Here is a 14,775-nt window from a genome sequence, read left to right as displayed (position 1 = left end):
GGTTGAGAACAAAAGATCTACATGGTCGCAGTTCCCGAAAGGCTTATAGAACCAAAACGACCCCAGTTGATAATAATAATAATGGAGGGCTTGAAGAAAATGTATTTTGAGTATGTCATTGAAAAAAAATGCTTGAAGTACATTTTAATTCACAAGCTCTTCCAAGATCACTTAGAAATATTTTTTGGTGCCATCACGAGCAAGGGAGGTTTTAATAATAACCCAATTGACGCATCTTACAAGAGGCTTCTGTTCCACAATGAAATGAAAGCATCAAATACTGGCAATGCCATGAATTTAGAACTCATGAAAAAAAATTGGTCCAAAACTAATACCATCTTGAAATAATTGGTGTTAAGTGGTCATTACTTTTTTTAACAAATTCTCTTTGAATCATCTGTGTAATATTCGAGAAGACTTCATGGAACTTGGCGTACAAATAACTTGCTTAACTTCCTTGTTTCATTAGCTTTCGAAAAAGGTATTAATGTTACCGACTTTTTCGGACAAAAAAATTAAATAAAAAGCGAAAATAACGTGATTCGAACTTGAATATGCAACTCAGAAACATAATTAAAAAATACAAAGAACATTCAAAGGTCCCCAAATTGCTCTCGTATGACCCCTTCAAAGGATCATGTTGAATTACTAAACACCCTGTATAATCTGCATCTTACCAGTATCCACAATGATAGTTTGTGTGTTAGTTACTGTCATGTGTAGCAATACCTTCTGATAGTCAGGCTGCAATGAGCTCGGTTCCTGGTCACTCAAGAATCTAAAGGAATGAAGAAGCCCACACACTTGCCAGAAAAGGAGCTCAAATTCTTTTCATTGGCCTGGAACCTTTATGTGTCATAGTCAAATGTACCCATAAGAAAAAGTTTCAGGAGAAGGACAAAACTGGAAGAAAAACACTCTAGTGCAATCTTCCTGGATTGGATCATTCCATAAAGTTCCTTCGAAACTTTGACACTGTGATATCTTGGCAAGAATTTACTAAATTTCCTCTCTGGATTCCCTACCAATACCATAAAGGAGCTAAAATATTCAAGAAGAATATTGGAAAAGAAATACTAAATATTTCCATGATTGATTATTCGACCAGACTTAGACAACCAATCCATACTCCAGTAAAATTTCGTGTTGATGGCATCTTTAGCAGAATATCGAAAATAATAAGAATTGCACTGATATAAGGTCAGGAGCATCGTCAATGAATAACAGAAAAAGAATATTTGAATATTTTTTTATTGTGTAATCGGATATTATGAGATGTTCAATGACACAGAAAGAAATATTTAACCATAGTGTACAGTGCTTCTTTCTCATTTTCCGATAACCTTTCCTAAAGTTATATTGCTCCACAGATGTATAATCAGACAACTTCGAAAAGGGATTATTCTTGAACGAAGAATAATATTTAAGACATTGAGGAACTTTCTAGAAGTTTCTTGGAGCAATACAGGACGGAGATTCGATAATATAAAATGAATTATATCAAAGTTTCGCCTTTATTCTTCTAAATGGCTTTCGTGGATAAGTTTTGTGGGCCAAAAATATCCTGCATGGTTGGATATAATTGGAATTCATACCCGAATACTGGGAATCCGTTCGAAAATTTGAAAGCAATAAGGAAGTTTTTATTGGGTGAAACTCATCTTACAATCTGATAACTGGAAAGTGATTGCTGAAATAATCGTTTCCGTTTACAATGAAAATTCTAAAGTTTTATATTTAATGGATTTGGTCTTTACTTCATGGAAATTCATTATCAAATATATGTAGAGCGTTCAGCATCGCGTTTTAAATCAGCATACCACCTTATAACCATTATTGCCAATTGGGGAGGGTCTGAACAACAAAATAATTATCAAGCCATTGCTTTAGTTGTACAGTATTCTTTACAATTGAAAAACGGTGTTTCATCAATGCTTTAGGCTCGACTTCATCCATTTTTGAAACAATAGCAATCCAGACTTAATTTTGAGGTTAGACTTAGTGCTTGGTACTTACGAGAATGAAAATCGTACAATAATCTAATAGATAGACTTTTCCTTCAACTTTAAATCGTACGATCGTACTTTCGGTGCCATTTGTGAAGCAGGCCTGGGACTTATTGAGTGTTATATTAGATGTAGTAAAAAAATCCATTATTTTTCCATTATATGGCTTAAATTATCTGTATCTCGCGTTATATACGTCCGATCAGGTTCCACTGAATGGCGTTAGAAAGATAAGATTTCGTTCTACAAAAACTTTTGTGACAGTTTTGTGATTAGTTGGCCCAGTTTATTCTGAGCGCGCGTCAAAGATGGACAATAGCAAAGAGAAAATATGATATATTTCACAGTTTTTCTCCAAAGAAGGTGAAAATAGAGACGAAGGCTCCTATGAGAGAGGCATAATGATATTACCTTCAAAATGGCAACAAATTATCGAACAAAAGGCCCCATATTTGACCTAAATCAGATCATTCTAACTATGGTAATCAAATCCTTGTTTTTCATACAAAAATAATGGATTTCTTTTTTACTACACCTTATATCGATGATATTTGAATTTTCCATATTGTTTTATATATCCTCAAATTGAGAGATCGCTATGAAAGAGTCAAATTGACAGGGGATTATTTGGAAAATATGAATTTCCGGTTTTTTTCATATATTATTCTATACATTCACGATCATCCAGATTTAGCTGCGGGAAATACATATAAAACCTAATAAAATTGATTTATTCATGGGGAAATTCTTCATTTGGAAAAGTATCGTAAAAAGTATCCATCATAAAATCCCCTTTCATTTCATTCTGTGAAATTCAGTCGTTGTTTATGGCTATCAATAAAAATGCTGCATATTGCACGAAATTTGCACCGAGATTCACTCTCCCTGACAAATCTGGTTATCTGATTCAAAGATGCCACATTTTATATGGCTTCAGCTCCATAATGAGGATGACATTTTGAATTTGATGATTTCCAAATTGTTTCGTCTATTATCACTTCATATCCAATGTAAAAGTTATCCAGGATTTAATAGGAAAGAGAAAGATATAAATGAAGTAATCGAAATTGTATTCTCAATAATATTCCCCTTGAAAAAAAATTCCTTCGTAAAAATTACCGATAATTTATTAAAAAAGCGAGTTATCCAAAAAATTTTGTCAAATCATATAAATAACAGAATGCAATTTCCTTTTTTACCTTGATGTTTTGCACGAAGCTTGAAATTGGTATTTTCAATTCAATGGTTATGGAAATATTGGTTCATTTTTTCTAATATTATTTTAAAAGTTCCTCTAGTCCTGCATAAAGATAGAAAATTATATTTTTTGATCAATCGAGAAAAAACACCCCTACTGATGCTATCAAACCATCAATACCATCCTTCAACACATGAAACTTCATGTTATCGACGTTGACGTCAAAACGAGGTATCCTGCTGAAAATCTGAATAAAGGATGGGATATTATTCCTGAATTAGGAATGAACGGTTTGAGCCCCACCACGTTTTTCCAGTGAAACAAACGTGGAGTCCTGGGCGAATTGAAGGCAAGAAAGCAGAAACTGCTGCTGTCATAATTTATGAACGAAGGCTAAAATGAAATTTTAATATAGGCCCATTCAAACACTTCCAGGGCACCCGAAAATGAACAATATAGCAGGTAGGGTAGTTCTCAACTCTGTTCAATAATGAAAGGGGAATTTCCAGGGGAAAAGAACTTCCAGAACATATTCTTCGATTCCGCTTTTAGATGAGGGTTTGGGAAGGTTGATAAGGTTGATATCCCAAGGGTTGGCTGGTGGGTGGAACCCTTTTTTCGACCCTTACAGGTCTATTTGAGTGGTCGTCAATGAAATGAAATGGAAAAACACTCGATTTTTTCGGTCTCAGCTCATGGCATAATTTCACTTGAAAATAATGATTATATCCACTTCTTTTAGGACAGGATCTGGATCGAATGGCTCTCAAAGTCGAAGGACAAAGTATGGGAGATATAAAAAAAAGTAATAGAAAAGTTATATTTATTATACAGGACCGGTTAAGCCAGCTTTTCTCAAACTGTGGGGCACCACCCTTAAGGTGGGCTCATTCACATGATTGGAGGCGCGAACAAAGATTGAAAATAAAAATAAAAAGGATAAAATGCTGGAGAGAGATTTAAAAAATATTTATTGAAATTTTATTAAACAATGACAGAGAAACATATAATGGACTAGTTAATACCAAAATTGAGCTTGTTTTAAGGCACACAATTTTTTTCGAAAGTCACTGCCACGTTCTTCGAAGAGAGTAATACAAATAACCTAACCTAAGTTTGTTGTGACTATGTCTGCGCACAGAGGGCGCTATGGGTTTTTCGCGCCACGCTACTTTGGACCCGGCGGATTTAAGGGGGTCGTTGCGTTGCAACAGAGTCACTTCTCCACGATGGTGTGCCTTAGGCAGAGATCGCTGGATAGCCTAACTGATGATTCCACCAGCAACTCGGGACGAAACACCAAACCCCTGGGAGAGGGAACTCCTCGTAACTTGACTCGAGAACGACTCGCCAAAAGTTCAAAGCTACCCATTTGATAAAGGTTAAAGAATAACAGTTTGAAACTCTCATTTTTTTTATCAGAGTTACCAGTGACACACCTTGTATAATATGAATTTGTTTTTGCATCTGATTATTCTCTCAACTGATTCTGAGAAAATATTTTTCTAGAAACGATTTTCCTTTGCGACCTCTACCCGAAATCGACAATCATCCATACCTCCTGCTTGCAAGATGGGCACCGAAAGGTCAAGGACTCATCATGGTACAAGACTACGACATCTACTACAGAAAAACACCTACATCCCATTCTGGCTACCGAATCACAAATACTGCAGTTCCTGGTGTGGTCAGTCATGGCGTTCCTGATTGGTTGTACGAAGGTAAGTTTGAATTTCATAATATACTAACTGACAAAAAAAACTGCAACAGACAGAAGGAGCTGTTTGAATTTTAATCATATGGTAAAACATATAGATAATATAGCAAGGAGTAAATGATTAAATTTGGAGAAAAAATCGTGTAGGTTTTTTCATGTGAACAATTTTTGTTACTTGAATATTGTAATCGTTTTTTGCAAGTTTTGTCAGTTAGTGAATAATACCTAATTTTTCAAATCCTGATTGAAGATGTGCAGTTCATTATTATCAATGAATTATATCTACTCAGCAACTTTGCATTGTCGTTCTGAAGATCGACGAATCTCACCCATACTGAGTCTAATCAACAATTCAGATGAGATTTAGGCGAGAAAAGTAACGCTAAAATCGATTACACCATGCAAAGTGTTCGCAACCTTCAGCAAAATGTCAGTGAAAGCCACAAAAGGCTCTTCAAGGACATGAGAAGCCGCGCTCATCTTTTCTACAAAATCTCCACGAGATCAAGGCGCCTGCCGACAACCTCGAGTACCTAGAGCAATGCACAATTAAATTCAGTGGCGTAGCTACCTAAAGTTGAGAAAAAGTTAGACTTTGTTCAATGTCCAATTTGCAATTCATGTTTTTGCATTTGAAATGGCCTTGTAACTTTTCTTACTGCAAATATAGCCATGGCTGATTTCTTAGTTAAAAAAAACCTACATTCCATTCAAAAATACTTCATGAAAGAAAGAGTTCTGGAAATTTATATAGTTCCCACTGCCAACGTCTATTAATGATGACAATAATAGTAATAGTGGATGATAAAGTGAAATATGTTTTGGTTATCATAATGAAATATCACTGTTCACAAACAAACCCGCCCAACGTCTTTCAACATCTCTCGGCTCCACTCGTACGGCATCCAATTTCCTTGTTTCTGAATCATTTCCATTAATTTCAGGCGTTTTGAAATGGCTTGTTGCGTCCTTTCAATGATCCTTCCAATTCTTGATGCGTTTGACACGAGTCTTGATCAAGTAGTGCCTTCAATTCTTCATATTCGAAAACCTTCTCTCTTCCACCGCCATGCTGGTCTTCGACGTCAAAATCACCGTTTTTGAAACGTTGAAACCACTCTCAGCACGTTCTTTCACTGATAGCGCCCTCGCCATAGCTATTTGAGTGTATTCGATGAGACTCAGCCGCAGATTTCTTTATATTGAAGCAGAAGTTTGGCTCCTAAGCTGACATGTGTAATCGAGAATAACTCTATGATGCAGACACAAATCGACTAATGTTTCGATGGCGTTATGTTTACAAATACCTAAGCTCATTGTATGACTACGATCTATTTATTTAGACTAACACCGGTTCAGCCATGAGCCATCTATTGCAAATCAGCGGTAGCAAAGTTTAACATCTAAATATTGAATGAAATATATTTATTTGAGTGATTGAAAATTAAATATGAATATTTGGAATTCAGTATTTTTCCTCATTGTCAAAGGACCCCGCACGTTTAGTACGGGAAATGGCTTTCCGTGAATTTGGCTGAATTTTTGATATGTTGTAGTTCTTGATGAACTGATCAGAAAAGTCCTTAGCCACAAAGCTCAAAAATGGACAGTTTTCGAGATATGGAGCTTTGAAAATGGATTTTTTGCAATTTTTGGGGTTTTTGCTCATCAATTGGGGAGCTCTCATTTCTGGTTTTGATGGAATTTGGATGTTCGGCGGCCAGAACCCGACTGAGAAATGATCTACCTTGGTTATATTAGGCACCGCCATCGATAATTTTTTATACACTGCTCCACATTGGCTATGAAATGAGATACAAAATCCAAGATCTTCCATACATCTTTTCATGCCACACAGAATAATTCACATGACCGAGAAACGACATATTGTGAGATTTTTTCAAGACAGGCCATAATAACTGAATCCTCATATATCTGATGTCCAACAACATCAAATATGTTAGCCAAAATGTTCATAACCAGGCACCGCTAGCTGTAATGGGGGAAAATGGGAAAATCATAATCATATATCCTCAGGGATAACAATTGTGATCACTATTGATCTCATTTACATATGATATGTGATTTGTTTCTCACAAATCTCGATAATCTGACAATGGGGTGCCAAGACATTTTCCTCAGAATGTCTCGAAATTGATGATAGCATCTCACAGACAAACGAATCCGTGAAAATGTCTGCAGTTTTGATACAATACAGTACTATCTGGGTAGAATATAGAAGTCCAAGTGTTGGAAGCTAAATAAAAAGAATATTCATTATTTTCTGTATCCAACTGCCGAAATCCAAACGTTGGCACCTAAGCGTTAGTATTCTGATCCTTGATTCATCGGTTGTTTTATATGGTTTGGAAGTTCATTTACTGATATATTCAGGTATTTATTTCAATATATTTTGAGTTAATACGAAACTTTGATTCACTATGGGACATTATATGTGTGTTCTTTTTGGAGAAACCCGCGAATTGAGTGAAATGTCGTATCACTGATATGTGTTTTCATTTCCCTCTTAACGTCAATTTTATAGTTTAGGTAAGGGACTTCGTATGCTCCCTCTATCTATGTTTATAACTCCGAGTCTCCAACAAATTAAAATCGGTCGGAAATATTGAACAATAATTTAATATGCCATATAACTCCCCTGCATTCATTTCGTCCACTGCGGCCAGATGCGATCGTATGCAATTACAGTGCGCTGCCGTTTCGACGACCGTTTTGCCTCAGATATAAATTGGCGAATTCGAAGTTAATATCGAAGGAACGTGTTCCGAAAACGTCCGGACAGACTCCCGAATCGGGCGTTATGGCAACGGAAGCCGGAAACCCCGATCTAGTAATTGGGGAATGGTATCCTGCATGGAAAAATCGGGAGTCGCTGTTTCTTCCCGTGTTTTCCGCGGGTTGGATTGGAAATTGGTTGGAATTTTATGAGGTGATAAGAGTTTCCTTTGACTAGGGGTGTGGAAATGTTGCACTGAGGAGGGCAAGACGTGAAGTGTACCTTTGAAGAATTATTCATGGTTCACTAATTTCAGAGATTTCTTCTAAAAGTGTTGTAATGAAGTATTTTGGGCGCTGATTCATTCATGCCCCAATGGAACCCTTGGTGACCGGTAGTGCTAAAGCGAGACTCATTATCAGGCAGAATTCAGATCATCATTTTTCAAAAAAACTCATTAATTTTTCATGAATTATTTTCATATATAATACTCTTTTTTTGAATAAAATGTTTATAGTGAGTTATACAGTTTATACCAAAAATAAAGGTGTGTTTTAACTCAAAACTAATCATTCAATTAGTATAGATACAGAGTGATTCACCGGGATAGCCTATTAGACGTTTATGGAAAACTAATCATAATTTTGAGCTGGGAATTTGCATATTGGGGTTTGAGACAATGATCTTTCCCCTTTTCAGATCTCTACAACTTTCGCTTGTGCCCGAAACAGACTTCTACTTCCTTATTTCAAATGACACATCCATTGAATCATTTGATAGCCTTTCTGAGGGCAATATGCCATATCTTGGGTGAAAACTCAACAGTTCATGAGTTAATTGGATTCTTATAAAAAAAAATGGTGGCGATGAGGACTTACATTTTTTTGAATATTTCGGAAGTAAAAATTTTTTTCGGGATGATTTTTTTTCTTTTTGGATTTTTCAAATATATATTATTGTAAGACTATTTGCAGTTTGGACCAAGAATTCAGAGGGTGTTTATAAGAAGATCATGAACCTGGACAACTCAAATTCATCAAAACTCAAGCAAACCCTATACCTGAAATGAATACTTCAAGAGTTATCTAGGAAAAACCTTAAATGAGGAAAAACCGCAATTCCTCACTGTGTGGAGTAGTCTGTGAAGAAACTAAAATTCGATATTTGGATAACTAAATTTTACATTTCAAGAATTATAATTAATTTTTCGTTAGAATTACTATGGTAAGCAAGTGTCTCAAAATGAACTTCAAGGGGGCGCATATCTAAATCACCACGGACAGCCAAACCACGCTGAGATCCCTGGAATCGTGTTGCCAGGGGTCTCTGCTGACTTGGGAGTGCCGTAACACCCTAAACCAACTGGCCAGAGGCAATAAGGTGACTCTACTATGGGTACAAGGGTACTGTGGTGTTGAAGGAAATGAAAAAGCTGATGAACTTGCAAAAAGTGCATCAAGGTTAACACCTGCTGGACCTGAGCCTTTCTATGGGCTAGGAAAAGACCAATATAAAGCTGCGGTCCAGCTATGGGAGTGGAACAACAGGATAATCCACTGGACTATCACTTCTTGACTTGTTCAGGCAAAGATATTCGTGACGATTCCATCTACCTACGCCAAAAAGCTGTTGAAGCTGTCACGAGCCGAGCTTCGGGTGATGGTGGGACTGCTGACGGGGCACTGTCGGTACAAACATCATTTGTAGCGTACGGGAAAGTCAGCAGATGAGATTTGCAGGGTCTGTGGGTCAGAAGCAGAAACAGCCGAACACATGGTATGCTAGTGTCTGGAGCTGGATGGCTTAAGAATCATTCACATGGGTAAGCCGGTCGTGTATACCAGAGAGGTAACGGCCAAGGCCCCTAAGGAGGTTGTCGGTTTTATTAACGTCATTGACGACCTCCTTGGGTTTCTATGAATGAGTAAGGTAGAGAACAAAAGATCTACATGGTCGCAGTTCCCGGAAGGCTTACCGATCCAAAACGACCCCATTTCCAAATAATAATAATAATAATGTGTAACGGAGATGATTTTCATATTGTGTTATTTTGTAGCTTGAAAAAGACCTCAAATGAACGTTGGAACGTCGCTAAGTGCACCATAGTATATTATTTGTTTCTTAAAACCGAAATAACTTCCTTGAATCTTACTTCACTTCAGGAAAAAAATTAATAACATATTGTTATGTTGTATATACTTTATGAGGAAGAAAAGTGCAGAAATATAAGGTGATGCAAAGCTTTTGTATCCAAATGTATTGAAAACATCAATCAACAATGTAAGGTATCAACAATTGCCAAAGAACTCTTCAAGCGTCATTTTATAGTTCAACTTCGTTCAAAGGAGCCATAGAAACTCAGATCGTAAAACTCAAAGCTCATTTTTTATGTCGATCACTTCTGAAACTATTGAAACATTGAAAGGATCATTCACGAGGTGCTTCGCGTTGCCGGAAAAATGGACTCCACGATGCCATAGTAAAAATTTATTGCCCGTCACAGCTGTAATTTTTTCCATTTATCGCATCGGTGAGCATAGAATCGACGTTCACCAAAGGGGAAAGAACGCTTCTGGCCTATTTTTCATAACGCCAACAAGGCTTCGCCGTTCGGGACATGCATGTAACTTTTTACAAAGATGAGTTATGTGTATAATGAAGTTGATGCGGGATCTAGGACAGTCGGATAAATTTGCGTTCGTTTTTTGCTTTCGACGATGAATTACAGTTGGTGCTGTAGTACCTCATTAGCATGTTTATTTGTTGGCGATTCTTCATGGATTTAGTCGAGATCTAGGCCTCAGCTGGAAATGCTACGGATCGCACAAAAAGCTTCATTATTTTCTGGGTGATATTTTCCATTTTGATATGACGTACTTATTGCTTTCAGTTATTCTGCTCATTACTGAACCGGGCTTTATTTTTTAATAGTAGAATAGTAAAGCAGTGAAAGAGTTGTTGTCTGTTTTGTTCAATTGAAAATTTCTAGTATGAGTAGAAAAAGTAATTATTGCTTCTCTTGGACTATTTTCCCAACAAATTTATCACTTATTATGAAACAGTATATTAATTGATCCTCTAAATATCGGGTAGCCGCTGAAAAAATTGAGATTCTGTATACCGAAGTGAATACCTAGTCGCAATAATGAATTCAACATAATATGTCTAAAAAAGGATTTTCCCGAAAAAATTTTATACAGTTAAATGATTCACAATTTATTGGATGATGAAATTAGTTCAAAAATATTTCTGTCGAACACAATTTCAAATTATATGAATAGAGTATATGAATGACATTTAGGATTTCAGTGAGAACTTGACAATGCTGCAGAGTCTCTTATGGTACTACTTTTTAGGTAGACTGCTGGAAGAATAATCAAAGAGATGTTATTACCGGGAGCTACAGTTTCGTTGTTATTGTAAGTTGCAAGTTGGTATCTTAGGATGTAATATCAATGTGCAAGAAAGAAAATTATAAAGAATGCCAAAGACAAACGGAGGGCGACAACATTTTTGTATCTTTCCTTTTAAAAACCGATAAAACCCATTTGGAAATGAGAGGAGGGTCATCTCCCACTTCTGTTGTGCTCAAGTGCCTCTGGTATCAGCATTAAACTTGTAGTTCCATTTCTACTAGAACTTCCATGAGGGTTTCATGCATAGTGAGAATTGTAGAGATACTAACAGGAATGAATGAAATATAAATATAGTCGAATTGTGTTTAACTGCACGAATGAAATGATTTACCAAATCATTTTTCGTGAACAAGTTTCGTATGTTTAAACCATTTCGAATATTTCTCATCGTTTTGAACAATCCGATTATACTACCGTCAGTAGTAAATGCTGTCATTATGATAAAGAGACCCGTAACCTAAAAAAAGAGTCAATAGGGATTTAAAAGATGTAGCTTTATAGAAGCATACGAACCCATGTCCAACATTCAGATTTTTCGAGAAATTGGCAGTCCTGGCCGCACAGTTAGACTCATTTTAAAAGGACAAGGGTAGCAATCGTATGATTTTTTTAGAAGCGAAAATGGTTATGTGAGATCGTGAAAAATTCATTATTATGGAAAATTACTATCATGACGTCACCGAATCATTTCGAACACGCTCACGGGTAATCCCCTAGCTTCAAAGCGGTGTTTGCAAGGGAATATTTCGAATGACCACAACTACTATCTTCATTCAACTAATGGGATTTCACCTCTGTTGCTGGCATTTAACATCTACAATATACAAGACGTACTGTTGCCAATAGTATATAGCCTTCTTCAGCTCTAAGTGGGGTAAAATGATCTCAGTCTAGCTATGGTCTTTTACCTCTTGGTTCTTTAAAACCTTTTGCAACACTTGATTCTCAAAAATCCCAACATAACCTGAATGAAATCAAAACCTGTTCAGCACTTGTATCAAGCTTCACCAGCCAGAGCATACATAACAAATGAAGCCTTATCCCCTTCATACATGAACCTATATCCATTCTCCAAGTCCACAATGCGACCTCTGCTCTGTCCCCCACCCTATCTCCCCCTCACAACACCTACCACAGAGCTAAACAACGAAAATCCAGGGCCGTTTCCATGCATTATTCCATTGTTTACCAAACAGAATGCGAAAGGCCTTCTACGTCCAGAAAAACCGCATTACATTTATTCCCAGCCTTCGAAGTTGAACTTTCGCAATGAATAACAGGACAACTGGGACGTCGACCAGTATGCGGCATTCAGCGCGTTCGAGGGAAAGTGACATTTTCCAGGAGCGTATCTAAAGTGACGTAAAAGTTTAGGTTACGGCGATATAACTATGAAGAAGCGATGAAACGGAATTTATGAATAGAGAATTTGTGTAGGAAGTTTTGGATCTGAAATCTTATATAGGTTCGAGGTGACGTCTAGCTCCAACATGGCTCAGAAGTCAATTTTGATTGTGCTGTATTGCTAAAATATGAGATATACTAAGTAGGTTAGTACGTATTATTTCTATCATGCCTCATATTTTTCTGAATTTTTCGTATGCTGTAGAATATGTCCTCCTGAACAACAAAGTCTAAGGGTCCAACACATTTCTATGGCTAGTTTTCGAGATACAGAGTGTCGAAGTTGAAAAATGGCATTTCTTTAAAGTAACATTTCTCGTAGGGAAACATCTTGAATGAAACATTTCGCGCGACAAATGTTGCTTACCAATAAGGTTGAAATTTTAGACTTGATTCCAAGGTTCACTTGGAGAATTTACGTTTGAAATTGAAGTCGAGGAATAATATCCTTCAAAAATTACCAGGTTCTTCATGGGGTGCTGATGCCAGCAATCTTCGTACGGAAGCCTTGGCTTTGGTTTGTTCTGCTGTTGAATACTGTTGTTCTGTTTGGTTCAATCGTGCTCATGTTCATGAAATTTATGCACAACTAAACGATTCTAAGAGAATTGTCAGTGGAACTATCAGCTCTACACCTTTAGATTGGTTTCCAGTGCTATCACATATACTTCCGCCTCATATTCGTGACAGATCTCAGTCAAGAAATCTTGGAAAAAATTTCATTTCTACCCGAACATATTTCTAATTGTATCTTACCTAGGAGCCAGCTTAAAGTCACGCAAATCTTAATGGATTAATACATTCCTTCTATCCAATGAAAGTGACAAGGAAATTTGGCGTTTGGAATGGAGTTCTTATGATGTCTTATCGTCACTATTTTAATGTCGAACAGTATTGGCTTTGCTATGACTAGTAATTGAGATATGCAGGGGAGTATATTAAGAGGGGAGACCAGTATTACAAAAGTTGTCAAAATATGTGTAGGTACAATGTGAATTTCATAGAGGGTAATGATTATTAAAGACACGTCGGTATTTACTTATTGTTATTTTGTCATTGTACATTGAAAGAAAATGCACAGGGTGTCCCAGATTCCATTCTCACTGAGAGCATCTCAAGAACTATAAGAACCAGAGAAAAAAATCTTCGAAAACCTTTGATGTTTTTTTTTCGAAATAAAGGTGAAACTTCAATTCTGATGAAACATTCTGACAAAAGCCACATGCATCAGAATTCAATATAAGTTCAAGAAATCAAGTAAAATGATAATTCTGTAAATTTGTTCAAACTGTCCGTTGTTATTACTCATGAGGAATATACATAACGATACTCCAAAGGGGGTATTTTCCGAAAATAGGTTGTCCTTCCTTTTCAGTCTCCGTCATATCATTATTCCGAACCGTCGGTGTTGAACTTCAGCAATACATAACAGGACAACTGGGACAATAACCAGCATGTGGCGTTCAACGTGTTTAGGAGACAATGACATTTTACAGAGGCGGCTCGTGTACGATATGGGTCAATTTCTGATGAACGCGAATCAGAATCTACATTCATTTGTTATGCCTACCTGTATAAAATTTTTCAATACATTCTCAAGTTGAAATTCTGCTTATTGTCCTAGTATCATCATCCTCATTATATTTTGCAACAAGGCTCTTGTTATAATTTTACTGTCATGTACTAATATTTCAGAAATATAATAAATAAAAAAGGCTGACACTTGGTAATGAATGAGGAAAAAGAAGTACTATTTCCAAGTGTGTAAATATCTTAAGATATTACTTATCTATCTGGTTAATGTTTCGGCAAAATGCCATCCACATGACCATTGTCAAACAGAAGATTTCCACGCTATTACGTAGGAATCAAAATCGAAAGTTACTTTAGGAGACCTAACAAGGGTGAAACCGGTAGATCGCTACTCTCCTTCGATGGCGTGCATTCTCCTTGGGTAACTTTCGATTTTGATTCCTACGTAATAGCGTGGAAATCTTCTGGAACCTCTTCACTCGATGTAGTACGCGAAACACCAATCGAGCTGCGCTCTCGTGATGTTTCCAGAACTACTTCTCGTGAATCGGTGTATAAACGAGTATTGTCTATGCTCTTGTGATATTATTACTGAGAAATTCAACTAATATCATAATTCCAGTTCTCTAGTACAATAGGAACATGAACAAACGATACTGTGTATAATGTCTATATCCTGAGGTCAGTCTGCAAAATACACATGGCTGTGAGGCCCGAAATCCAAAGACCAGAAGGTTTCCTTGCAGACAAAATTCAGACTACTC

At 36.7% G+C, this 14,775-nt stretch overlaps 1 protein-coding gene across 3 annotated transcripts in view; it reads left to right on the top strand.

The window, feature by feature from the left end:
- The window catches only part of LOC123688854 (inactive dipeptidyl peptidase 10), a 114,938-nt gene that overhangs the window by 58,652 nt on the left and 41,511 nt on the right, over positions 1 to 14,775 (top strand). For all 3 annotated transcript variants that reach the window (XM_045627578.1, XM_045627577.1, XM_045627579.1), the window contains one exon: positions 4,714 to 4,925. In XM_045627578.1, the coding sequence (XP_045483534.1) occupies positions 4,714 to 4,925 (212 nt within the window). The remainder of the gene's footprint in view (positions 1 to 4,713; positions 4,926 to 14,775) is intronic.

The sequence above is a fragment of the Harmonia axyridis genome, chromosome 1, assembly GCF_914767665.1.
Source record: "Harmonia axyridis chromosome 1, icHarAxyr1.1, whole genome shotgun sequence".
NCBI lineage: Eukaryota > Metazoa > Arthropoda > Insecta > Coleoptera > Coccinellidae > Harmonia > Harmonia axyridis.
This window is presented reverse-complemented; position numbering and strand designations above follow the sequence as displayed.